General features: G+C 40.6%; 2 protein-coding genes across 2 annotated transcripts in view; one reads left to right on the top strand and one right to left on the bottom strand.

The window, feature by feature from the left end:
- Nucleotides 1-4,070, top strand: part of jmy (junction mediating and regulatory protein, p53 cofactor) — a 27,553-nt gene extending 23,483 nt beyond the window's left edge. The window contains exon 10 of the mRNA XM_032569363.1: nt 788-4,070. Within this exon, the coding sequence (XP_032425254.1) occupies nt 788-1,098 (311 nt within the window). The 3' untranslated portion in view covers nt 1,099-4,070. The remainder of the gene's footprint in view (nt 1-787) is intronic.
- On the bottom strand, nt 4,071-26,036 carry homer1 (homer scaffold protein 1). The gene is made up of 9 exons (XM_032569364.1): nt 24,932-26,036; nt 12,939-13,095; nt 10,320-10,451; nt 10,145-10,237; nt 8,463-8,605; nt 7,262-7,421; nt 7,072-7,182; nt 6,357-6,437; nt 4,071-5,428 (listed from the first exon to the last, which is right to left on the bottom strand). Exons 1-9 carry the CDS (start codon nt 24,934-24,936, stop codon nt 5,240-5,242), a joined length of 1,071 nt encoding a protein of 356 aa, XP_032425255.1. The 5' UTR covers nt 24,937-26,036; the 3' UTR covers nt 4,071-5,239.

Raw genomic sequence — 26,036 nt, 5'->3', positions numbered from 1 at the left:
AAAAAACAAACAAAAATATCAGACAAGATTCCTCCCCCCCCCTTTTACAAAGTAAACTTGCAAATATCTTTAAATCTTAAATAAAAAAATTAAAATGCTTTTATGTACAATGAAATCAAATTGTATAGAAATTAGCGCTGGACATTTGAAGTGCAAATTTCTATTAATTAATTACTGTGCAATTAATCAGAGTCATTTATTTTTAACATACAAAAAAATTTTTTTGAATTGCAAATGTAACTTATTTTGTCGGTATGTGGTTTTTGATTGAAATGCAGGTTACTTGGTTACAAACACTGAAATAAACTTGATTAAAAAATTTTAATCGAGTCACACCACCAGCTAAAATATCTAAACATTAGATTTTAGATCTTTTTTTAAAATTCAGGGATTTATTAGAGCGCCACCTGATGGTTTGGAGGCCTTATCTTTTTTAAGCCTTCCGCAGGCCATGCTCTCTGCTACAGCAGTGACTGCATGAACTGCCTTATTATGATGTTTGTGTCGGTGAAATCCATTAAAATATTGCTACAGATGTACATTTGTGCAAAGTTATGGATGACGACGTCAAGGTTATAGTTTTATTGCTAAAGAAATTCCAGCTTTTTAGTTTTGCAAAAAGACTTTTAGTCCTCTGTACCTCAAAAAAAGACAGAAAGTTAAAAGTTTAGACTGAAGTTAGTAAAGTTCCACAGAGAAACACATATTCGATAGTTACACATTGACGTTTTCCAATTTCACTTCATCAAGTCGGTTCCTTTAACGTTTGAGCGTTGCGCCTCCGCAGCGAGCTCGCCCATGGACGAGGTGCTGGCCTCGCTGAAGCGCGGCAGCTTCCACCTGAGAAAGGCCGAGCTGCGCGTCCTGGGCCCCGACCCGGACGACGACAGCAACAACATCCTGGCTCAGATCCGGCAGGGCGTGCGTCTGAAGAAGGTCCGCGCCCGGCCGGAGCAACAGCGCCACCCCAAGAGCTTCCTGCACTCCGCCGACGCCCTGACCCGCAGCATCCACGAGGCCCTGAGGAGAATCAAGGAGGCCTCGCCGGAGTCGGAGTCTGAGGACGAAGGCCTGCCTTGCACTGACTGGGAAAACTAACAACGAGGCTTAAATGTTGAACTTGGTTTTTTTTTGTTGTTGGGTTTTTTTTTAATTCTACGCAGCCAAAACAGAGAGAAAATGAGGATCATGAAAAGAGTCAAACAGAGAAGCCTGGGTTACCTGAAGGCGCCTTGGTGCAACTAGAACAACAAAAAAAAGTTGCGATTTTTTTGGGGGGGGGTTGTTATTCCATACTTGTGTTTGTAAAGACTTGTTGTTTTTAAGGTGTTGCTGTTGCGGTTTTGGAGAAGGCACAACCTCCGACCTCCTGTTACATCCGAGTCGTACTGTAGCTCCTTGTGATGGGTTTGTTTGAAGAAGGAAACGTTTGCTCCTTTCTGCTACAAGAGACGCATACTCTGTGTCACACCTTCCAACTTTACTTCACAGCAACTATTTTTACCGCTCAAGAGTACCTGCAAATCTCACAGAAGTGTCCCTGATCACTGAAAGGAGCGGTGAGCTGTGATAGCAAGAGAAAACCATGGGGTCCATTAAAGAAGGCAGGAAATCAAATCATATTATTCTAAGACAAAAATCAATTCCTTTCGTGAGAACAACGTGTTTTATTAACCTTTGATTTCTGTTTGTTTGAAATTCTGTTAATTTCTTTGTGTTTTGCCCTCGCGATCAGGCCGAACTTTACGTTTTACTTTTAATCAAAATCAAAAGCATTTCGAGGCTAAAACGGTACAATGTATAGACAATTTCACTTTAAACCGTATTTGTTGTTCAGGGCTTCCCCAAGTCTATTTTAAGTCTGGCAGGCCACCAGGCTTTATTTGCCTGCCCACCAGGCTAAGTGTCGTTTGTTTATTTTAAAAAGGTTTTTTTTTTTTTTTATATACCAAGAGACAGAAAGGACGGATTGAGCTATGTTTATAGTGGATGCATTGAATTGCGCCTCGCACATTATTTCAAAATTATGATGCCTGCTTGTGCATCTCCAAACTTTTGTAACTTTTAACGTTTTTCAACATAAAAAAACATGGCGGCCCATCAATGAACTGCCAAGGTTTTGCCAAGTTTTCTTGGGGAAACCCCGGTTATTGTGACGTTTTGGCGCTAGCAGAGGTTTAACAAATGGATATCAGCTGGTTATTAGTTTGATTTATCTGTCCTGTCGTCTTCTATCAACCAGCTGATTAGCAGTGTGCAGCATTCAGACCTGTAGGAATGCTAATTGTGACTTTCTAAATCTTCGGTATACCTCGATAAGGCGGCCTGCCGAGCATAGACGCTGTTCATGCCAGCTCAGTATTTTTGATGAAAGCTGTTTTTGTTGCCTCCATTTCAACAGTAAAGAGTCGTATGAATGCGTTTTTGATGGCGTGACGTAATTGGCTGCTTTTATCGCCATGCGAGACGATGAAATATAAGATTTACTGTTCTGTTTACTCATAATCTCAGCTGTGAGTTGATTAGCTTCACTGGGAAGAAACTGAAACATCAGACAAAACAATTTCAGATGTATAGTTATAACGTAGTTCAGTCAAAATGTGATTAGATTAAATGCTTTTTTCCCCCCCATTCTGATTTGATGTCAGGTTCATTGGGACTTCACTGCCCCCTGGTGGCAGGTGCTCATCTCCTCTCACATTACAGCATGAGGCGTTTCCAAGAGATGATTTTTCTTTGCCTTGTTTTTTTTGTGTGTGTTTTTTTGTGGACTTTGTGCTAACGTTTTGGTGTGTGACTGATTATTTTAGTTTTATTATTATTATTATTTAATGTTTTTAAATACGTTTTTTTTATACTGAAAATCTGTTTCTTTGACAAATTATGCATCAAGTACTGTGGCTTACTTGCAAGATATATTTTCTTTTCCCCTCTTAGGTAAGTAGCAGGATTGTTTGCTGCATTTTTTCCCCCCGCTTGTTTTTAATATTTGTTGAATGCCGATTTACAGTTTCACTTTTGGTTAGAATTGAAAAGTAAAGCACAATTGTAAACAAAACAAACAAACAAACAAAAAAAGAAAATCGTAAGGAATTGAACTCCCCAACAGACCAGAGAGAATTGAACACTTTTATCTTAGCATAGCTTAGCGTTAGCTTCCTCCGGCTTTTAGAAGCTCCAACACAGAGCGCACTGTTTACATCGTATTACGTTAGCATATGCTAAGCTAACTGTGGCGTCACAAGTAATCTGGCTCACAGACTGCCACGTGTCGAAGCTTCCGTGATTTATTTGCGTGCAGTTTATTTTCCTGAGCCTCTGTGAAGCCGTCACAGCGAAGCGGGGTTTGTGTTTTCCAGTTTAATGGGAAAAAAGCGACCAAGAATCCAACTTGATACTTTTTTTTTTTTTTGGTTGTTGCTAAACTAGCGTCCAGTTTTAGCAACTTTTGCACAAGACTGGCTTGAGGAGGGCAAACCCATCACAACGTATGTGCAATAATGAAGATCGGAGGGGAAAAAAAAACAAAACTCATTTTATGATTTATACTGTAGACAAATGTAAATCAAGAGAAATGTATCCACATGCCTAAATGTATTGAAGTATTTATTGAAGCGTCATATTTTAAAGATGTTTTTAAATGTACTTGATGATGTTCCCTATCACGCCATTCCTCTCTCTGCTTTTCCATAACCAAAAAAAAAAAAAAATCTTTATTTTTTTTTTTCATATTAAAAGCACCAAAAAAATCTGTCTTTTTAAAGTTCTTTCATTTTTATTTTTGAAGCATTGAAGAAGAGAGACTGTTTAAGCAATAAGTGGTGGCTGATCTATAAAACTTTATACATATGGAAGTTCATGTTGACCCTTTCAGTGGCTGAGATTTTTCCTTTATTTTTTTACCATCTTGTTCGGAGTGTATCTATGGAGGACCAAAACTGACATAAAACTAAAAGCAAAATATATATCTGTGTACGAACCAAAGCTGATGTTTGCTCTGTTTTTTTTTATTGAACTGGAGAACTACTATGATTCTCCAGACTGCAAAATAAAGAGACCAAAGCACTGCCTTCATCAGATTTTCTTTTAATATAAACTTAAAATTACAATTTGTGTTTTATCAGCATGTGTCTTCACTCCACATTTAAAATTTTTTTCTTCAAATGACTTTTTCAGCAACAACGCCACACATGGTCGCCTCTAAAGTTTAAAGAAGCCGCTTAAAATCACCCCACGTTTGACCCGAACCGAGAACAAGCCCTTAAATTAGTGTTCTGCAGGTGTTCATACTGTAGCATATTCTTTCATTTTTGGCAACAGGTAATCCCACAAGGAAAAAATAAATAAAAAGCCCAAACATACCATCAGTTAGCTACCATTGATGCATCTTGGTGCCCAAGGCAACATCAGCAAGAGTTCAGATCTGTACAGGAACAAACAGTATTTGGCAAAAAGAAAAAAAACCAACAAACTAATTCGGTCGTATACGTCACGATTTCCTTAAGCTCTCGGAAATGAAACCATCTTCACAGCCACGCACCAGACAATAAAATTAAATCAACATTTTACAATGTTTATTATTCTAAATATTTTAGTAATAAATAATAATAAAAAAAACCCAATTCAAACCATTGCACTTCAAAATGCATCGAAAAGGGGGGGGGGGGAAACAAACCGGAAAGAAACAATTTGATTCACCCACACAAACAGAAGAGACTGAAGAAAATCCTGAATCGCTTTTGGTTGAAACCAGTCGGCAGGAGCAGGAAGGTTACCTGAAAGTGAGAGTGGAAAAGTTCGCAGTCCCTCCTTTAGCGTATTGCTCATAAATCGTAGAAGAATATAAGACGAACCGACATCCTCGTGTGGCAGTTCCTGTGATTATCTCTTCATCCTGCGAGTTTGGCTGATTTCAGTGAACAAGTGAGGAAAAACGTCGAAGCGTAATCGTGGAGTCGAGGCGGCGGCTCCGGTGTTCCACTGAAGCGCAGTCGATTAGCATATCATGGTGGTCAAAAAAAATAATAATCTAAATTACAATGAGAAGGTTTTCCACAGTGGAGCAAAGAAAAGGCTTCGCTTGGCTGTTTGTAAACCATCCGAGTGCTCTGAAGTGGCGAAGTTTGTGTACCGCTAATGCATCAAGTCGTGTAAACTCTTTAACGTGTACAAAAAAAAACAAGAGAGAGAGAAGAGATTTCAAGTTGTGTTGGTGACGACGTCGGGCGGTGGAGGAGCTCTAGCTGCCCTCCACCAGCTTGGCCAGCGTGTCGCGCAGCTCCGTCAGCTCGAAGATCTTGCTGTCCAGCAGCTCCAGCAGGGAGCGCAGGCTCTTCACGTAGGCTTCCCGCTCCAGCTGGCTGCTCTCCAGCCGCTGCTCCAGGTCGCACAGCTGCGCCTCCAGCGTCTGGTTCCTCGACTCCGTCTCCTGGCACCAAACAGAAATATCGATGGTCGCGTATCGGTGTCGGAGCGATACTTCGGTTTCAGATTGCCCCGTGAAATTCTGTTTTATTTTTGTGTTGTAGTTTCTCAACTCTACATACTAAAAAAATAATTTGTTTTGATTTTCTCTCAAATAACAGAAAATAATGTGTGCATTTTTTCCCCCCTAAAACAAGTTAAATTTTATGTTAATCTGTTAAAGTATTTGTAAACTTGTCCAAAATTTGTCCAAGGTTTTAATGAAAATAATTTAAAGAAAAAGACATCCACAAAACACCTATAAGATTAGATAGGTGTATATAACTTAAATAATAAAAAAAATATCGGTATTGCCGATACTGGTCCGATTACTTACTGGGTTCCAAAATATGCAGGATCGCACACATCTACCCATCAGACTTCTTCTGGTTTTGATTTTTTGTCTACATACATGTCTCAGATCTAACTTTTTTTTTTTTTTTACATTCGATATAAAAAAAACATTAAATACTCAGTAAATACAAAATAAAACCTACAGTTTTGATGGTCTTAACTAGGAATTCTCTCATAGATGTCATCTTCTCAGTCTTAGTTTATCTGAGAGGTTTCCCAATTTTTTAAAATTACTATCAGCAAACTTGTTGCGCTTTTTCTCCTTCCTACTCAACAATTAAGTTGTTGAGTAGGAAGGAGCACGAACTAAGAGACTAAGAGATTAGAAAAAGGAGGTAATGTAATAAAATGTGAAGCGTATCAAACACTTCCTGGATGCACTATAGAGCTGTGGAGGCCAGCTTGACTGCTGGATTTCGTGAACGTTGCCCCCTACTGGCTGAGGTCGAGTCAACCTGAAATTTGCTAACACTTTTTAGTTCTTGCAGACTGTTGCCATCTCTGTGGTTTCTCTCTCTCTCATGCAGTTTGTTGCTCACCTTCAGTCTCTGTGTCAGGGCGTCTTTTTGAAACTTAAACTCGTTGGCACTCTCCACCTCCGCCTTAAGTCTCTCCAGCTCCTAAAGTGAAATATGAAAAGAAGCACTATATGATACCCTTTGTTATTGTTTTTGTGATGGTATTCTAGAGCAGGAACTAAAATATAGCAAAATGTTATGCTTTCAAATGTCTTTCTCACACACCCTATCCTACACACCTGACTGGTCAATGACTTTATTTAACATATAAAAGATGATCAATAAGTCATTGAGCCATTAAGAATAAAAAATATTCATTGAATTGAAACAATCCAAACAAATTGTCTTAAGATGAATGACCTTCCAGCTCAAATTAAATGATTATATACAAAATATAACGTGGCAAAAAAATATTTTTAATCATTATCAAATAGAATTAATTTAGCTAATTCTCACCTAAAACAAGTTTAGCTTACTTTCACTTAAGACATTGTCTTTTTATTAGGTGTATGAAAATATCTGCTCTCAAATGTAAATAACGTTTTCCAAATTTAGACTTTTAGTCCAACATTATATTGCTCTTGTTGTTTTTTTCTTTTTTTTTTTACAAAACTGTGCAGTTTGAATTTCAAGCGCGTTCAAGAACTTTACACAGAAAAACCCCCCCAAACCATTCCAACCCTTCAAAACACCCATTTGAAATCCCAGCGTTTTCTAGGACGCCGAGCGTCTTCACCTCCTCCTTGGCCCTTAACGCCGCCTCCAGCTCCTCTATTGTTCTGTTCAGCTCCGTTTTCTGAGACTTGATGACCGTCGTTTGGCCGCTCACGCACTCCAGCTCCGTCACCTGCGAGACAAACAGCATCCGTCTGAAGTGAACTCCGGTCTGGAGCGCACCGCCGGCGGCCGCGGCGACGGAGCCGTACCCGCTTGTGTAGCCGCTCCGCCTCCTCCTGATAGGCCGCCAGCTGCTGCTTCCACTGCTTGACGTTGGCTGTGGACTCCAGCAGGGCCGCCGTCAGCTTGGCGTTGTTCCCCTTCAGCGCCGCCAGCTCGGCCTCCCAGTGCTTGTTGATGCTCGAGGAACTGGAGACGGAACGAAGAGCCGGCTGAGGTAAATATCGGCAAGCTGTCGGCCCGAGCCAGCAGATTCTAGTTCATGACGTTACAGGTTAGCAAGAGGATGTTAAAGACCAAATGAGGCTTTACTCTGAATCTAACTGATGAGGCAAAAGTAATTGACTGACAGATGGGAAGGAAAGGAGCGAGAAAGTAATGAAGGAAGAAAGTAAAGACAGGAAAGGATAAAGGATATACGGAAGGAAACCAGGGTAACAAGAAGGAGAGAATGAAAGAAGGAGGAAATGGAGAACAAGCAAAGTATGAAAGCAGGAAGGAGTAACTAAAGACAAAAGTAAAAAAAAAGGAAACAAGAACCAGGGTTAGGGTTTAAGGGAGGAAAGGGACAGAAGAAAAGGACAGAGAAAGCAGAAGAAAGAAAGTGTAGGAAAGAAGGGGACAAGGAAAGTGAAGGAGGGTCAAAGGAGGAAGAGTGGAAGGACATAAAGACGAAAAGAAGAACTGACAAATGTCTGATACAACAAAATAATACTAAGAAGATTGAAAGACGAAAGAAAGAAAAGATCCAAAGAGCAAGAGATGGAATTTGGACAACATCCAAGTATAATAATCAAGCAAAAGAAAACATTTTCAAATTTTAATTATTTAGATAACGGGAGAAGAATTCAAGTCTGGAACCTCAAATTTTTAGCAATCCCCCCACCTTAAATTTATCCAGACTTGAAATAAATAATCAAATTTCATATCTTTCAAATTTTGTCACGTATAAATACAGGATTTATAGTTGTTGATCATAATTATTGGTTTACTTCCAAGGTCAGAGTACCGAACAATAATAAATAAAGAACTGCAGAGTAAATTTAGAGCTGACGGCTCGATGCTTCCTAATTAACAGAACCCAGTTTATAAGACAGCTCCTCCAGCGCCATCGTTCTGTGGACTGGTGCACCCCAGGGCTGTGTGTTTAGCCCATCGTCGTTTACTCTGACGATGCATCGGCGTGCCGCTCGTTACGGGACGAACCACATCGTCTGAGCGCAGCCTCACCCGTGAGAGAACGGTAAAGCATTTTGGGCCGGTTCTGCTCTGGCTTCGCTGTGCTTCGGCGTGTTCGGTGTGACTCTGTCCTCGTCTGTACCGTTGATGCTCTCTGGGGTCAGAGGTGACTGGAGGTCACCTGGTGCAGATTCCTGTTGTGATTTAAAAAAAAGAAAAAAAAAAGAAAATGAACTGAACCAGTAAATAAAGTTTCTCAAGCAACCATTTCTCAGCGCCAGCAGTTTCAAAGAGAAGATGAACACCTCTGAGTTTTAAAAATTAGCCACAGAATACTCTAAAACTGATACAGGTGATAGCTGTAGCAGAGTGGACCAGGGTGTACTGTTCAGAAGAACAGTTTCTCTTCATTGGAAAGATAAAGATTTTTTAAGAAGTACTGAATGGCTGTTTCCATCCGATTGTCACGCAAATTTTGAGCAAACTTGTTGATGTTGCGCATGGCTGTAATAAACAGGAAGTAGAGGTTGTAAGCTGCATAGCTCAGAAAAACGGACAGAGGTTGATATCGGGCAAGTTGCCACTGTCAACAAGTACTGGTGATGTTTCAAGCAGTCTGGACACACCACCGCCCCCTCCATGAACTCTGTGGTTCGCCAACATCTGGCGAACGGAAACAAGTTGCAACCCCAAAAGCAGAACCAACAGGCTGATCCACAGCTCTGTTTTTGCTCAACTGCTACTGTAATCCTACTGTTCTTGCTTACCATGTAAACAAGGATGCAAGATTCTGTGGTACGTTTTATTTTTCTATAGTGGTACGCCTGCTCAGATGGCGCAGCATACGCCGCGCTCAGCCCATCTGATCATAAAAATCTCCATGTGATGTCACATGCTTCGTCTGACACCCAGCTGTTTCGTAACCCAACACGGTTGGTCAGCTGAATCCTCTGTGAGGTTCCTGACTGACAACACCAGAACATTCGCATCCGGGCTTCAAGTCTCTCTCTTACTTCAATTTCTCGAGTTGGTTTACACAAAGCTAACCTATATCACAGAAAGATATTCATCAAGATGGTTGTAGTCTTTATTTATTACTGTGCTTTCAGTAATAAATATGCTTAACTACTGGGAGGAGGACAGAGGAGGCGGAGAGGGGACTTTGTGGTAGGTTTCTTTTCATCAGCGTAGATGAGGAAAGACTGGCTTATTTTCTATAAGCAGCTACAGGGACCAGGTTTCACAAAACTGAGGAGAAACTTGAAGGGAAAGACTCGGGCCGGAGTGAAAGAGGAGGATTGGCTCAGGTGGTTTTACCTTCTTTTTACCAGGTTTGTTGACCGATAACACATTCCGCTTTACAGCACCACCCTGAGAAGAAACCGTCAGAGAGAAAGCAAAGGAGCCTCAGCAGGACACCAAGTGTTTAGAACGTGGCTTCGAAAACATCATGCAAAACACATACAGCCAACCAAAGCACCTTGCAAAAGTACTCTTAATAATTAAAGTTTTTTTTCCTCATCACAACCACAAAAACGTCGATGGGCTTCATTGGATAGAATGGAGAGCGTCAATTCTGGCTATTTTTTCTTCTTACATTTCCCTCAAAATCTCTGGTATACACTGAAGTTTGGGCTTGTAATGTGCCAAAATGTGAAAGGTTCGAGGGTACGTTGATGCGATGCGGCTACCACAACTGTTCACACACGACTACACGAACGAGGCTTTGTTACCTGCGAGGGCGTACTGCTGAGCTCCGTCTTCTCCTGGGACTTCTCCTTCGCTAACCGGGCCGCTTCCTTGAACTCGGCGAATTTTTCTGCAAACTGAAACCAGAGGGGGGCAGCAGCTGACTCTGCTGCTCTGTTGGAAATTCAACAAAATAAGCAACGCATAATCCAAACTCGCCTTGCTCAAGTGACTCTCGGACGAGAAGCCGAGGCCGTAGACGGTGTTGGCCCGGCTGTCGGCCCACTGGCCGAACTTCTGCGACGTCTTGGTGAAGGTCATGTTGGGGGTGATGGTGCTGTTGATGATAGCCTGTGGGAGGATGAAACGTACATCACCGGGGACCGGCGTTTGTCATAGCTGCTGGCGATGGAGGGTTGCATTGGCGGAGGACAGCTGCAGGGAGGCTATCAACACTGATGTGGGAGTTTAGCACACAGGAAACCGTCAATAAGGAGCTTCTAATTGAGTCCAGCTGGCTGTAATGTTATTGATCAGCGTGGGGAGGCCACTCTGGGTCTACTGGTATAGTTAGCTCGATTTATTGGACGTTGACGTACGAGTCGATTTCTCTTTCCTGGTGCTTTCGACGTGAACCCTTTGGTTTGACTAACTGTTTGTGGAAACGTTCACTTGGCCTTTAAAACTTTTCACACATACCACCAGCAGACAAACAGCCCTCCGAATAACAAATAATACGATGAATCTATCAACCAATGAGAGCAAGATTAAATAAATAGGCAACAACTGCAAGTTTAACACAATATTTAACACAAATAAAGTGCAAGTCGAAGCAGGTCAGTGTTCTAGTTTTGAACCACAACAGGAGCAGGTTAGGCCAGGGCGATACGTCTTAAAAATACAATCTCAAGATTTTTCATGCCAGATCCAATTTTGATCATTTTTATTCGCGCTCTCTTTTCTAACAAATAAATTACAAAACGACAAAATATTTCTCGCACTTCTTGTAACTGTAATAAAAAAATCTTTGCTTTGCCCCAGTAACCCATTGTAGATTTGACCTGAATTTATAGCCCAAACAAGTCGGAGCTCTGAAACATGTTTGTCAAACAAGATGGCTGACATCACTCTGAACTATGGAAACGCAAGGAATGCATTGGTGCAAACAGAAATCTAAATTAATAAAATCTTCAAAAACCCAAAATTTGACGAGTCGATAAAAGCGATTTATCCCCCAGCCCTAGCGCAGGTGAAAACTTTAAAAGCCGACTGGTGGTCCTTCCGCCAACACAAATCTATAACCTAAAGGCCAAACTGTTTGTCTTTATTTTTCACACTACTTCAAAGTCAACTATAATAAAAATATTTACATCATGATGCAGGATGACATGGGATCTGTGCGTGGCATTTGATACCAGTCAGTTTCAACATCATTCCAGTCTCCTTCCCTCAGAGGTTTGACTGGCTGACTGTCGGATGCTTCGGTAGCTGCCTGATTCAACTCCTGACACCATCCATTTTGTTTGGTCTAGACGCTGCGGCTCATTTACTCCCCATTTCCGCTTGCACATCAAATGAATGGCAAATAAACGGCATGGCGCCCCCTAGGCGATTATGTTTCTAGGAAAACTTTGAAGACATTTAAAAACAGGACAATTTCATCTTTAGATTTAGTTTTATGTTCCTTTGGAAATATTCAGATATTAAATTTCTAATATATTTTTTTGAAATGTTATTAAAAGAAAACAATTTAATTGTGCTTAACAAAACAAAACCTCGTTTTACACATTAAACAAGATGTATTTAACTTAAAGTTTATTTATGTAGCACAGTCTCAGCTGACCACAGTTTGTCACAGTAATTACAGCATCACAGATGGGTGTAAGATGAAATAAGAAATAAAATTTGAAATTAAACAAAATATACGGGCAAAAATGTCTATATATTTTTAGAAAGTAAGTAAAAAAATTTTTTTTAAAAGTCACTTTTTGTACTAAAAAAAGTTATAGGGCACCCTACTCCCAAATATCTAGTCTTACATGCTTTAATTGACATAACTTCAGTGAGAAGTTTCTTGTGTTGGTTGATGTTTTTTTGTTTTGTTTTGTTTTGCTCAGTTTAATAAAAAGTTTTATTGCTATGATTTTTTTGGCCACTTGAGGGCAGCAGACACATCTTCAACTTCAAGAGAGGTCGGGGAGGAAAGTGATCATTATTTTACTATTCTGAGCTCCATGTTTGGTTTGGCACTGCTTAGAATAGAGAAGGCACGGCGTCAAAGGTCTTCCTGAAGCTTTTATCCGCCAACATGTTAGACAAATCTGTAAATTGCGAGTTGTTTTTTGATGCGAGGAGAAGATTTTGTTCTCTCAGAAAGTTTCCACTCTGGAATTTGGGGAACAGCGTGAGCCGTCGGCGTCGTGCGGCGTTTCGCCTCTGGTGGGTGACGCGACATGTTGTTGTCTGGATAACACCGCCCCTCTGTTCCAGCACCACCGAGCTTTGCCTGCTATTTCCAGCGGAACAACGCTGACTTGCTGGTTCGACAACGACACCAGTCACCCGGAGAAGCTCTTACATAACTGTGCAAACTCCAGCCCTGTGCCTCAGGACTAAAATAATCACTGCCACATACATATCAGAGGCCCGGCCGCCTCAACCAGGCCCCAGCAGAGAGGCGAGGCGAAGCAGACATGTAACATGCAAAGTTTATTTCCCCCCTGATGAGATTAAACTTCAACGAGCCCTATTGGAAAAGGTAAAGAGGCATTTCTGTGCGACATACAGTGTGTCAGAGTCCCAAGTAAATTTTTGGATAATCAGATTGCTTAAGCATACCTTGGAGCCGTCCAGACTGATGATCCGATACACATTCCTGGTACTGTCGAAGAAGTAGGAGACTGTGACGGCGTGCTTACTCGTAGGAACCCAGTTCTTCTTGGTGCTCGGGTCGATCTGGAAGACGTGGGCCCGCGTACTGAAGATGGGCTGCTCACTGCACAAGAAGAGAAGAAGCAGCAGAAGGAGAAGAAGCATCTTGAAAAAGGCGTCTCTGAAGTTAGGATGTGTAATCACACGAAAAGATGCGACTTTGCTTCCTTACTGTCCGACATTAAACGAGTCAAAGCACCATGACGTGTTAACAGCTCAATTTTCAAGCAGTATAAACCATCAGATATTAGCAAGCACTGCTAATCCATCTCATTTGCTTTTGCCACGCCTCTGTCAGTCTGGGTTTGGCCGTATGGTTTGAAAGTTGGGCAGAAAGATGTTGAAGTTAGGGATATGACACATTCCCAATATGAATGACGACAGGGATGGTGGACATGGCTACGTATAATTTTTAGCATAAAACGTGATTTCGCAGGCGACGGAGCTGGAGTGCGTGAGTGGCCAAACGCCCTTAAAGAATATCAGAATTGATCAAAATCAGATGTAAAAAAAAAAATCAATATCAGCATAAAATTATGCTTCAGAGACAGAAAGCATTCTTTAAACTATGACAGCAACTTACTATTATTTTAGTGATCAATTAATCGATTGTTCTGACTTTTGATTAATCAGATATCAAAAACAGCATATTCTACAGAGTTTTTTATTTAACCACTTTTTATACAATGTCAGAAATACATTAAAAGCTGCAAATGAATAATTCTTTTTAAAATTAAGAACATAAAATTATTATTGCCTAAAATGCAAGACTGTAGTATTCCTTAAGCAAATGTGAACTTGGTGAAGCTAAAACTATGCTGCTTGAGGAGTTTTGGCTGAAACAAATTTCAGACAAAATATTTTTATGTGAAATGCAAATATTTTTGTACAGTTTTGCCTTAACTACTGCTCCAAATACGTTGAGGGTTTTGAGTCCGAATACTCCAGTAAACGACTGATCGATTAATCGAGGGTCGTTAGGTTGGACTGAACTGAACGAAGCCTCGGTCTAAACTGGGCGTGCGCTGCTGCAGGACTAACGCATGTCCAGCCGATTCAGCTCTGAACCACTACCCCTCTTCCTCCACATCTGGATGGAGGATTATCTCACATAATCTGCATACGTCTTGGCCCTTTTTTTCAATCACATGTACGGAATCTATAGTAAAGACAGGGGGGAAAAAAACAAGCAGCATTCTCCAATCTCGATGAAGTGTTGTTCCGCTTAGACATCTGCGGCGCAGGAAACCTCGTCTTCATCCGTCTATTTGCTACAGAAGTCAGCTCGTTTTGATCGCGTACATGGATCGGTGTTCTACGTTGGTTAATGCCCCGCTGCTCCGGAGGTCAAATCTGACCTGCTTTTGCCCTCCTGAAGCATCTCCGACATACAGAAACGTTGCTGCAGCTAAAGACTGCTTAAATAATTCTAACTAACTCAAGTCCTCCAATTTGCTCAGATGCAGCAATCCCAACGGCGACTCTAAAGGTTAAAAATCCCTCCTGGAACGCTCCTTGTTTTACTCCCACCAGCTTAAATACAGACATCAAACCCGCGATACGCTCAACAGAAACAGAAAACGGGTAAAATGTTCATCGCAAAGATGATTTTATTAACTCCAAGATGTGCAAGATTATAGACGAAGCCTCTAGAGATCAGGAAGGCTTGTGCAGAAGACCATGGCGATCCACCAAGTACTCAGAAGGCAAGGTGGAGAACATTCCCGGACTCCCGCTGTGAGCATGGATCATAAAAAACATAACGCTGGAATCAGTTATTCCGGCTGGAAGAGAAGTGTGGTGCAGCAAATATGTGAAGGAGTGTGAGGGGGATAGAGGAGAGATTTCCCAGTTCAAACTGCGTTTTACAACCAAGACGCCTCAAATGTCATGTTGTGAAGTGACACACAGCCTAGATAGAAAACCGGATCAGATCTCCTTGAAGCTGTTGGAGGAAACAAAATGTTTCCCAAATGTATTAAAACCCAACAACGGCAAGCGTTTGAATTCAGACTCACTGAGTCACGAGTTTACAGGACAGTCTTTTGCTACTTTTATGTTTGCTTCATAATGGGGATTGGAAACTCTAGGTTTTCACACAACAAATGTGGAATAATCATAAACTACTCTCAGCTGGACTCCATTTACAAATGAGGTGAAAGGCATTCGATTTTATTTAGGCGTATTAGAATAACTCAGACGCATGCCAAGCTTTTAAGATTTTTATCTAAAAAAATTTTTTTTTAAAATCTTTCTGTTTCACAACTATGCATTACTTTGTGTTGGTCTAGCAGATCGTAACAATTCATCGTAATTAATCATAATAAATTGATTTTTGAAATAACCATCAACTACTTTAGAAATCAATAAATTGTTTACTGGAGCAGACAGACTTTAAAAAAAAAAAAGTCCATTTCCTGAAAGACAAACATAATCAAAGCGGTGGTTAAGCCAAAACTGTGCAAAAATATATATGCTTCACATTTAAGACACAATAACAACAATAATCACAATAAAAAAAACCCATTGTTTTAGCTTTATCTGGTTGAAACACCATAAAAAAAATTTAAATCTAAAAAAGTCAGATTAGCCAAGCAGAAAGGACAGAGCTTCTCACATGTTAGTTTTGTTTTTGTCACTGCAGATGGATCTTTTGCTGCAAATGATCAGGCGTAAGCAAAGAGAATGCTATATCACTGTATTTTAGTCAGTAAAATAATTATGTTCCTATTTAACAAAGGATAGAATTTATTTATTTTAATATTATTTTAAAATTAGCATAAGAAGAACTTAAAATCTGCAGAATGTGCCAATTTTTCTTATCCGATTAATCATCAAAAATGAACAATAAATTAATCAAGAACTAAAATAATTGTGAGTTGCATCCCTAATAATGCAACTTATTATTTGCATTAACACATTTTGCAACACAGCAAAATGTGTTAATAGAAATGAGGTAGATAAAGTATTTATCTCTGATAACTACATGCTAAAGGTCAGCATTTAAATTGCATCTAAAACAGTAGAAAAATACAGAGAGCTCTAACTGTGTCATTATTAACTCTACTCTTTACAGCAAGCGCTCCTCAAAGCCCCACGCTCGAATGATGATGGATCAAAAAAAAAAAAAAAAGAGCTCTGGGTTGTATTTTTTCTGTCTAATGTGTGTGAGCGAGTTCCTGCCAGGTCTGACCGGCAGCGCCTGCGCTCACATGAAGAGAGAGGCAGCGATGCCTAAGGTGACCTGGAAGCAAACCTGTGCAAACATACAGAGATCAGCTGCCACTGGACGACTTCCAGGCAAAGCTATGGACGAAAACCTCACAAGGCCTTGGATTAAAAGGCAGTGACTCCGCAACCGTAACTGCTCGCAATACCCAACACACGATGCGCCTCGCTCCGCTTTCAGTCGTCGCAGCAACATGACACACGTTTGTATAATTTCTAAAGGCAAAGGCGAACTTAACAGAAACAGAAATGTTAGTTGCTCAGATTTGATCTGAGATTCGTTTGGCTGGACACGGCCGCAGGTAATCGCTACTGGTTGCAAATTCATCTAAAAACGTAATAGACTTTGTAAAAAAAAATGTAAACGACAAAACTGTGAAGTATGCACTAAGTGCAGTAGCTCAGTTTTCCTTTGTCAGAACATGGAATTATGGGTACTGTAGTTGTAAAACGTATTGGAAAGTTGGATGCAGCTAAAAATAGGATGCATTAGAAGACAAAAGAACACAAGAAGAAAATGTTTGCAAAGGTTGTTAAAAAAAATAACCCTTTTTTTTTTTTTTTTTACAAAAATAAAAGGGATGGATACAAAAGAAAATCTTTAAGGCATTGATCATCCCCTGAATGTTAGTTAAATTCATCAGAGAATTTTTTTTTCTCTTTACATCCTGTACTCTTATTTTTTACTTCTGACATTTTGCATTAAATTAAATCAGTTTTCAATCATGCTGCTGTACAACTGCGGTTAGTCATAGTGTTGCCCGAGTGTTCGGAAGCATAAAGGCAGCAAAATCAAACAATAGCTATAGGTTAATATTGTTAATTTATTGAATCTGACCACTGACAATCAAACTTACCAATCCAACTCTCTTATCAATTTGGGATTTAGACGTAGTGGAGTTGGGAGTAAATCACAAAGTTAGGACACAGCCTACTGTATCCTCACATCAGGTCTTCACTATAAGCTAAAAGAACCACTTCTTCTACCGCCTCATGCTTAAAAGGTTGTTATCTCTTTATGTAGCTTTTCTTTCAATAACGGCTGAAAAATGCCAAAATGGTGGGAAAACCAGACTTGTTAGGTCAACAATATGTCCACAATCTAAAGTACAGGTAGTGCACATAAAAAATAGGAAAATGATTTTGCGGCATGGCTCCCAGAAGTGTCCCAGTTGAGTTTAATCAGAGATCCTGATAACGATAACATCGATGACGTACGATTATGTCGTCATTGAATTCCTGAAGCTTCTTCTTTAGCAGCCGATGCAAACAATTCAAGGACCTGCTTAATGCAGGTGCAAAACCGTCCAGAAAGCTTTTTCAAACAGGACACTGATGTTTATTGTCTGACCAGAAATCCAACTGTTGTATATTATTTATTCAGATAGCCTAGACATGTAGTTTTATGACATTTCTTGCATCAGTGTGTCTTTACAATAGGTGAGGAATGTAAAGTTTGCCCCAAAGAAGGATAAATTTCTGATTTTGGAACAGTCATTATGAGGAACAGTCACCACTTTGTCGAATGACTAAATGCTAAGACTTACAGTGAAAATGTCATGCAAATGCATCTGATAATTTCTGAGTCAGCAGCGGACTGACTCAACAAGTTTGGCGCTGGCACGATTGAAGACAAAGGAACGCCAGGAGTGACATCTATCAGTGCTTTGGTTACCATGTCGATAACTGTATTTTACACAGATATGATCATAACAACATGCAAACTGCCAACACCACTTAGTGCTACACAGGAAGAGGATTAAATGAGATCTGCTTTCAATCTCTCAAGTCAAAAATAATTAGCCAAAAATGAAACAAAAGCTGGTTAATAAGTGTCCATTAAGGCTTTTAGAAACTCAGCAATGTAACAGGCTCTCTACGGTGCATTCACACCAACTCCGTTAGTCCGCTTTAGTCGATCTCTAGACCATTTGCCTGGAAAGTTTGTTTCGTTTGAGGAGGTGTGAATCTGCAATTGAAATTCAGTCCACCTGAAAGCCTTGGTTTCGGTAAGGTTTTTAAATCTGTAGCGGTTTGAATGCGTATGTGAACCCCAAACGGACCGGAGACTACTCCAAGAGCACGAAGTGGACTATACCGCAGGGCATTCTGGGTAAAAACAACCCAAGTGAACCTGTGTGTCTAGCACTGGCAGAACAAATGTCTCGTGGTGTTTTACCAGCAACAAAAGCGAAATCCTTCAACCACTAAAATCTGATGCCACTCAATTTTTATTTGCACTCATGTTTTCTTCAGAGGTTTTCATGTCGTTTCCTTCAGGGGTTCAGTGTGAATGTGGTGCAACGTCACTGCATTCACACTGTACATTCGTTAGACTCAGTGCAGTGTGAAAGAGAACAGCACCAACTGAAAATGGAACAAATGTTGTATTTTGGTGTCCCCAATCGAACCGAGTCTACTGGACTGTCAGGTGTGAAAACACCCAAAAATGCAAGTTTATCACAAGGATATCTGTCTGTCATGCTTCTAGGAAAAGCAAAAGTGATAAAGTCTTAGCTGAAAGATGAGTGTCCCAGAACTCCTCTGGGATCCAGCTATTGTTCCCGTCACTGGGAATCTCCCATCTCGTCTCAGTGTGCTAATTAATTTAGCAGAACGGAGCCCTGGCAGACGTTACTTAAAAGACAGACTGTTAATCAGAAAGATGTGATAATGGGAGGGGGTATACACTGGAACTGCACTGACAAGAACAGGCTGCAGGCACCGTAGTACGTCAACAGATTATGTCTAATATCACTTGTTAGCGATAACTGACACCTGGAAAATGTGGTTTCATGTGAGCTTCTGGTCAACTTTAACACAATGCAGTAGAATTGGCTTCACTTTGATCTGGGGAGTCCCAACTTTTTTCCCTTTTTTTTCGCCCCTAGGGCACCATACGTGGGTGTGGTGGCTGTTCAGCCGCAGAGTATCAGAGCACTACCGGTGCACCATTATGGCCTAGATGAAAATCAGCTCCAGTTTTGTGTGCGTCTCTATGAGTGAGTGAGTTAGTGTGGTGAACGTTAGCCCATAATCCCTTTTTACAATGAAGCGTATTGGGGTATTCAAGTCTCAATGACGAGTGCTTTGACAGGAATCTGACTGCAAAGTTCATCAGCTCAGCAGTTCTCCAAATGCAGCTGGCAGAAACATTCCCAACGACTGAGGTTCCACAAAGAAGCTGGCTTTCCACAGGAAAGAACAAAAATATGAGCGAAATTCTTACCTTAGACAATTTCCCAACTAGGCGTGGGCATATATCGTTTATCATTTATCATTTATCGCGATAAATTTCTTATGGTACGAGTTTTGATTTATCGTTATCACAACAAATTCCAATTGATGTTTAAAACTGTCCAAATTGTCGGGGTTGTTGGTTTTACCGTTCTCTTCACTGTTTTTTTCAGTTAAAGTATAAATAAATATCAATGAATTTTAAATATGACCATCTACAGTGATTGTGTGCAGTTTAGTGACACAAATCACACTTCATTCTGACTGCTGTCCTAAATAAGTGTATTACAACAGTGTTTATTAAGAGCACCTTTAAAAAAAAAAAAGCTTAATCTTGTTTCTGTTAATAATCACTACATTCACCAATATCACTGCATCTGTCATGTTTTTCTGATATTGTGCAGCCGTATTTTAAACCCTTTCTTAAAAGGTTGACTTCACGCAAAAGGAGACTGATGTCGTGTTTAGAGCAATGCATGAACGGAGCTCACTAAAAAAAAATCTGAAATATCTCCCCATCGTTAACAAAAGTGTTTCTTTAAAAGAGACGGAAAATAGAACGTGTTATTTAAAAACCTCACCTGCAATGTGATGTGTGTTTTTTTGTATAATGACCCCAAGAAGAACAGCTAATGCAGCATGCTGCTGATGCTAATGGGGATCTTGATAAACATAACTGACAGATCTTTAATGATTTTTACTTTCAGAAACTCTAAGAACGACCAGTAAGATTTAATTAGTCAGAAACTAAAAATGCATTAGGTTACATCCCAGGTACTGAAGTTGAGTAGTGCCCAAAAGATAACTGCAGTTTTAAAATGGGGGCCTAATGCACTCTGCATTATTATTATTTTTTTTAATATAAAACAACTAAAAAGCATATAAAAATGCAACAAATCTATAGCTTTACAATATTTCTTCATTGGGAGATAAAAAAAAAAAGAAAAAGAGAAAACAATCTGACTTCTACAAGACAAAACCTTCAGAGTAAACGGCCGCAGCTTGGGCTCGCTGCGCACAGCAATAATAACCCGGCATTGCTAGCTTCGCTGATGCCACGTTGTCAAGGCAACGGCCCACGTGATGCAGGGCCGGCCGTGAGCCGCGCACATCCTCCAGCTTCCATCACTGGCTCTCCTTCCCACGTGCGCTCTGGCCCAATCCGATCCCGGTGTCCCTGTCAGTTAACCCACTCGCCTCGCAGAGGGAGACAGCAGGCGCCTGGCAAGGCAAAGCCTCCAGTCAGACTCCCATATGCTGCTCCACAGCAGCAGCTCCTTACACAAGCACATACACAGCGAAGCACTACGGAGAATTAATAATAATAAGAAGAAAAAGTTACATTTTCAAAGGTGCTATTACTTTGCACGATTCTCTATTCCAGCGAACTCCTCAGGGACCTTAAAGGAATAGAAGAAGAGCTTCACAAAGTCAAATCTTAACAAAAGCCTCAAAACTGAAATCATTTATTGTGTTAGAACTTGGAAGCATCATTTTATTTCTCCCTTTTCAATTTACCAATAAGATGCCAACGATTTGTGTTTTAAGGGATAGTTCAGATTTTTTAAACCAGCCTTTTCATGGGAGGGTTAATGTATTCTTTTTTTTTGTTTTGTTTTGTTAAGGTGCAGTATTATGTAAATGTGACTTTTTTGAGGTTTACATCAAGTTATAATTTTATTGCCTCATCAAAAACACACATGGAGTGCTGGCTTGATTCTTTCATGCTTGTTTGAAAAATCCTTTAATCTCCCATGGCAACCATCCAGCTGTGCAAAACACCTGGCAGGTCCTAGCTCCGCCTTCGAGGACTGCGCTTCTACTCAGAGCTGCAGTTTCTAAGCTTCCAAGCTTCTACTTCCCCCACTGAGCTCCTTCAGACTAGCCAGCAGCAATTAGCAAAAACCTGGTGGAACTCATTCTATGAGCTGCTTCTCAGTGAAACACTGGTAAAAACTTTGTTAAAGGGTGGCGATGACTTCCTGCGGGTGGAATATCAGAAAGTGCAGTTTTTAAAGAGGCAGAGGTCAACTTTCAAGGCATTAAATTACAAAGTCAAATTTCTTTTAACTCATGTTTGATGTATGCAGCATTTCTTTTGACAACTACAGTTAACATAGTTACTTTATTGTGCTATAAAATTAACACTAACTCATGAAAAAATAAAATAGATGGCAAAATTCTACTATTTCAACTACAGGTTATATAGCATCAACTTGATAAAATTTTATATGAACTGTGGAAACATTAAATGTATTATATTAATGTATTATATTTTAACTTCATCTGGCTCAAAAACATTTAGTTTTTCTAACAGAATTGGTTGGGTTTAAAACTAGGGATCATGTCCCAATATGGAAAATTTGGGACCGTGTCAATATCCGATATCAATATTGCAGTTATGGTCGAGGACCGATATTTACTGATACTAAATATATTTCTTGAGCATTTTAACACCTTTGAAAAATAACCCAGCCAGAAACAAGATGGCAACAAGATGGAAACATATCATATCTGAATAGTCTTATTTATCGGACTGATACCGGTATGCTGAAACATTACTAATATCGACCAATACCGATGTTAGCACCGATATATCGTGCATTCCTATTTAAAGCCGTTCATCTCACTTTAAATTTTCCCAGTGGATTGTCTGATAGTGGTATGGTAGACTCATGCTAAACCATACAGTAAATAGGAAAACCAATTTTAAAATGTTTAACTGTTTTTACCTCACATGTTAAACCCTGGGATATTAAGGTGGTGAGGAAGACGGAGATAGACGCAGGAGAAGACCTTAATTGCGGGTTACGTCCACACATGCTTGAGACGCCCTCTTTTTCCGTGCTTGAGGAATCAGTTGTTTGCTGTATTATAACTGCGTGGGCTTGATAATTGACGAGTATGAAGAGGTTAGCAGTTCACTCCTCTCCTCCTCCGAGCCCAATAGGACGACACACCAATCACGCGTCACGTCATCCGCTTTCATCTGAAGCCAGAAGTAGGTCACTCTTGATCAGGAGAATCACCAAACATCTGCAGGTTCCGCTGCGATGCACACGGCGCTTAATTAAAGGCTGCTACTTCTGAAGCTAAAACATGTGCTGCACTGCGATCTGTGGCTTACTGGGTCACAGCTTCTGTAATCTAAAGTGAAAATAAATGACGATCAGCTGCTTAAAACAATGTGTAAAGAATTAAATTGGAATTATTGGGATCTTCTATGGAGTTTATTTAGCACTTTATCAGGACTTTGTCGTGGCAAGTGTTGCACAGAAAAGATATCAATACTTTGTGTCTGTGCGCTTCCATAATATTGAAAAGTGGGAACAATAGTTCACAAAAACAAAGATCATGTGGCAGCTCATTTCACACATATTTAATTCTAATAGACCAATATGGCTTTTGAAACCAGCGACCATTTCTTTTAAGTACGCAGTTAAAAGTTAAGGTATTCACTTTTAACATTCTCCTTCTCCATGACGCACAGAGTAAATCAGCGCTTCGGTTCCTGCGCACTGCTGCCCAGCTGGGATAAATTTGGTGACAAAGAATGGTGGTTTTGTCCTGTCTGTTTCTGTGTTGCCCTGCGACAGACTGGCGACCTGTCCAGGGTGTAGAGGCGGGTGTTCCCACCTCTCGCCCGGAACGTTAGCTGGAGATAGACCAGCACCTCCTGACCCCACTAGGGACAAGGGTGTGCATAAAATGGATGGATGGATGTTGACAGTCGTAGTGCTACATTTTTATCTTGTTTAGGGTTGAAACGATTCCTCAAATCGAGTACCTCGATTATTAAAATTCCTCAAAAAAAATGTATCTGCCTCGAAGCTTCATTAAATTCTACTTTGTTATTTAGTGCACTGTGTTCCTACCGGTTTATTACTTGCGTTGCGAGGAGCTCTCACTTCCGTCTGAGTTGTTGACTGAAGCTAAGTGTTAGCAGCATAACGTCCAGTTTTCAAGGTCAGCCTAGGAGGATTTTATTGATTCATGATAATATCTGGGTCTTTGTCGTTTTTTGGTGGACCAATAAACATCTTTAAAATGACTGCCGCGATGCCTCGAGTACGGCAGCTTTTCTCCTCCCGGAGCTGCTGCCTGGTGGCGATTCAGAGCGAACAGCGGGGAAGAGCTGCAGGTGTATTTATCCAGGTGAGCGGATAGACTGAACACTGCAGGTGGCTGTGCATTAGATAATTTACGGACAAACCGGAAAAATACATTTCATATCGTCCCGGTCTCAACAAATGGGTGGCGGAAATCATCATGACGGCACGTAGCTGGTAGATTGTGACGAACAAAGGTGTCAAATCCCGTCGCTAACATAAACACAGAAGCTATAAATGTTTGGGAAAGGTGAGAGTTCATCTATTAAACTGACTGAAGATGAATGCATAAAAAAAGGAGTAGACATTTTTTATAAGCGTATTTATGAGCCTGCCTCTTATAGAACTGAATATAATTTCAGATTTTTGTATAACTTCACGTTAACTTGGAAAGTGAGCTATTATTGTTATGAGATAATTTTCTAAACTACATCAAATTAACTGTTAGGGAAGCTCAACTGTGAAAAATTGGACTGATGTTGATATGCGATAGTAATACTACTGTTATGTTAGATTTACCAAGGTTTTACTTTATCTTTTTTTTTTATCCGATTACTCGATTAATCATAAGAATAATCGATGGATTACTCGATTACTAAAATATTTGTTTACAACAGCGCTAATCTTGTTACATTATTACAAAGCCTGACGGTTTGTCTTTTATATATTTACCATAACAGAAAATCTCAACCAAAATGGCAAAAGAAAATTAATGAGCCAGATTTCATAGTAGCCCTGCGAGTGGAGCATTTATCATATCGTTTAGAATTTATCACAATAAATTTTATTTATGATAAAAAAAAATGTCGTCACAATAAATTCCAATTAATGGTGTTTAAACCCTCCCCAAAGGTGTCCATACTTTTGGGATTGTTAGTTTGATCATTTTCTCCACTCTTTGTCGGTTGAAAATCTTTATGTGCCTCTGGTCCTAAGGAGCATATTTCAAGAGCAGTATTTGGGTTTGTGGGGCTTTGATTGCTTTCATACACGGTCACACAACCACATAGTTATCATAAGGAAGATGTCATAAATAGTTACTATTGTTTTCACAACAATACCACAAAATACCGTGATATGTTTTTAAGCCCACAACGCCCACCCCACTAGATCAGAGTATCGCGGTGTCTGTCTGGACCAGTTTTCTGACAGGAGCACTTTGTTTGTAGTTAGCTGTGAGTAGCACGCTAGCTTTGTGTTGTGTTGGACAGGGAAGATGAGACTCAGCTCGGCTCCACAAAACCACAAAAACAAAGTCAGCCAACACACACACACAAACCTCCAACGCGCGGAGTGGAGCTCTACAGCTTTCCGCCAGTTACATACCCCATTTCTGCTCGGTCTGGGTGCCAAGTTGGGTCGGAAATGATCCAGTCCACGGGCTAGTTGCTGCTGATGTTGATCCGCTCTCTTCCCCCTCTGAATAAAGCCGCTCTGCTCTGCTCTGCTCGCTGCGGGGTTCTGGACCGCTCTGCGGTCTCTCACTCAGACATGGCTGGCTGTGCTGTTATGCCCTTGGGCACATCCTTTCGGCTGGTCTCGTCGGAGCGAAACGTGTCGGTGCATGCATGATGACCGACAACACAACAGCAGCACAGACGCTAGTTGCTGCTACCGTTAGCCAAATAAGCAAGCTGCTCGACTTTAACGGATTATGGAGCTGGCTGACAGCGAACGGAGCCTGGTTTAGAGCAGAATTAGGCTATTTTAAGTTGAAAGTTGCGGAGGGGGAAAAAAAAATACTGAAAGGCTCGACAGTAAATGCTGGTAAAAGTGTTCGAAACATTACCGAGTCTTGACCAATACGATTTTAGCTCGCTTATAAATAGAAGGAGCTGGTGTCAAATCTCACAAGAAGTGGGATGAATAAGAAAAAAAAAAAGGGGGAAAAAATATTCACATTCCTATTTTAACAAGCCGCGTGAGTTCATAAATCCCAGCTTTAGTCGCTTATTTTTCACCATAGTCCGACGTGCCATTAAACCAAAAAAAAAAGCCTCCCGCTGAGAAATATTACTGAGTTTTACTGCATGTGAGGCATTTACTGCAGCTCGGAGGCGACAAACACCTTCCTTTCAGACGGCGCTCCATTCTCTCCGTTGCTCCTGGAGATGATACAAAAGAAATCTGGTTCCCTCTCCGGGTTTTACCATCACGTTCCGTCCTCCCCTGAGATTAGACAGCAGCTCTGCTTCACCCGATGGCTTACGTCGGCGAGAGCCCCAGCATCTGTACGGAGGAGTATTTACGTGCTATTTTTTTTTCTCGGTATTTCTCCAAATGAGGCATGAAGGTGACGAGAAACTACGACGGTGATGCTTCGTTGGCTTGATCCTTCTCCTCCTTCATCTTCATCATCATCGTCATCATCATCCACCCCTCTGCCCTCTGTCAGTCTCCCGTCTCATTCATCGCACAGCTTTATCCGACG

This window comes from Xiphophorus hellerii, chromosome 8, assembly GCF_003331165.1.
Source record: "Xiphophorus hellerii strain 12219 chromosome 8, Xiphophorus_hellerii-4.1, whole genome shotgun sequence".
NCBI lineage: Eukaryota > Metazoa > Chordata > Actinopteri > Cyprinodontiformes > Poeciliidae > Xiphophorus > Xiphophorus hellerii.
Note: the sequence above shows the minus strand (reverse complement) of the source record. Positions and strands in the feature narration are given on the sequence as shown.

What these genes read in the sequence shown, in the direction of transcription:
- homer1 (XM_032569364.1), bottom strand. An exon ending in CCGAGAGTCACTTGAGCAAG is followed by an intron (nt 10,238 to 10,319) that starts GCGAGTTTGGAT and finishes CTCTGGTTTCAG; the next exon opens with TTTGCAGAAAAATTCGCCGA. An exon ending in CGGAGCGGCTACACAAGCGG is followed by an intron (nt 7,183 to 7,261) that starts GTACGGCTCCGT and finishes TTTGTCTCGCAG; the next exon opens with GTGACGGAGCTGGAGTGCGT.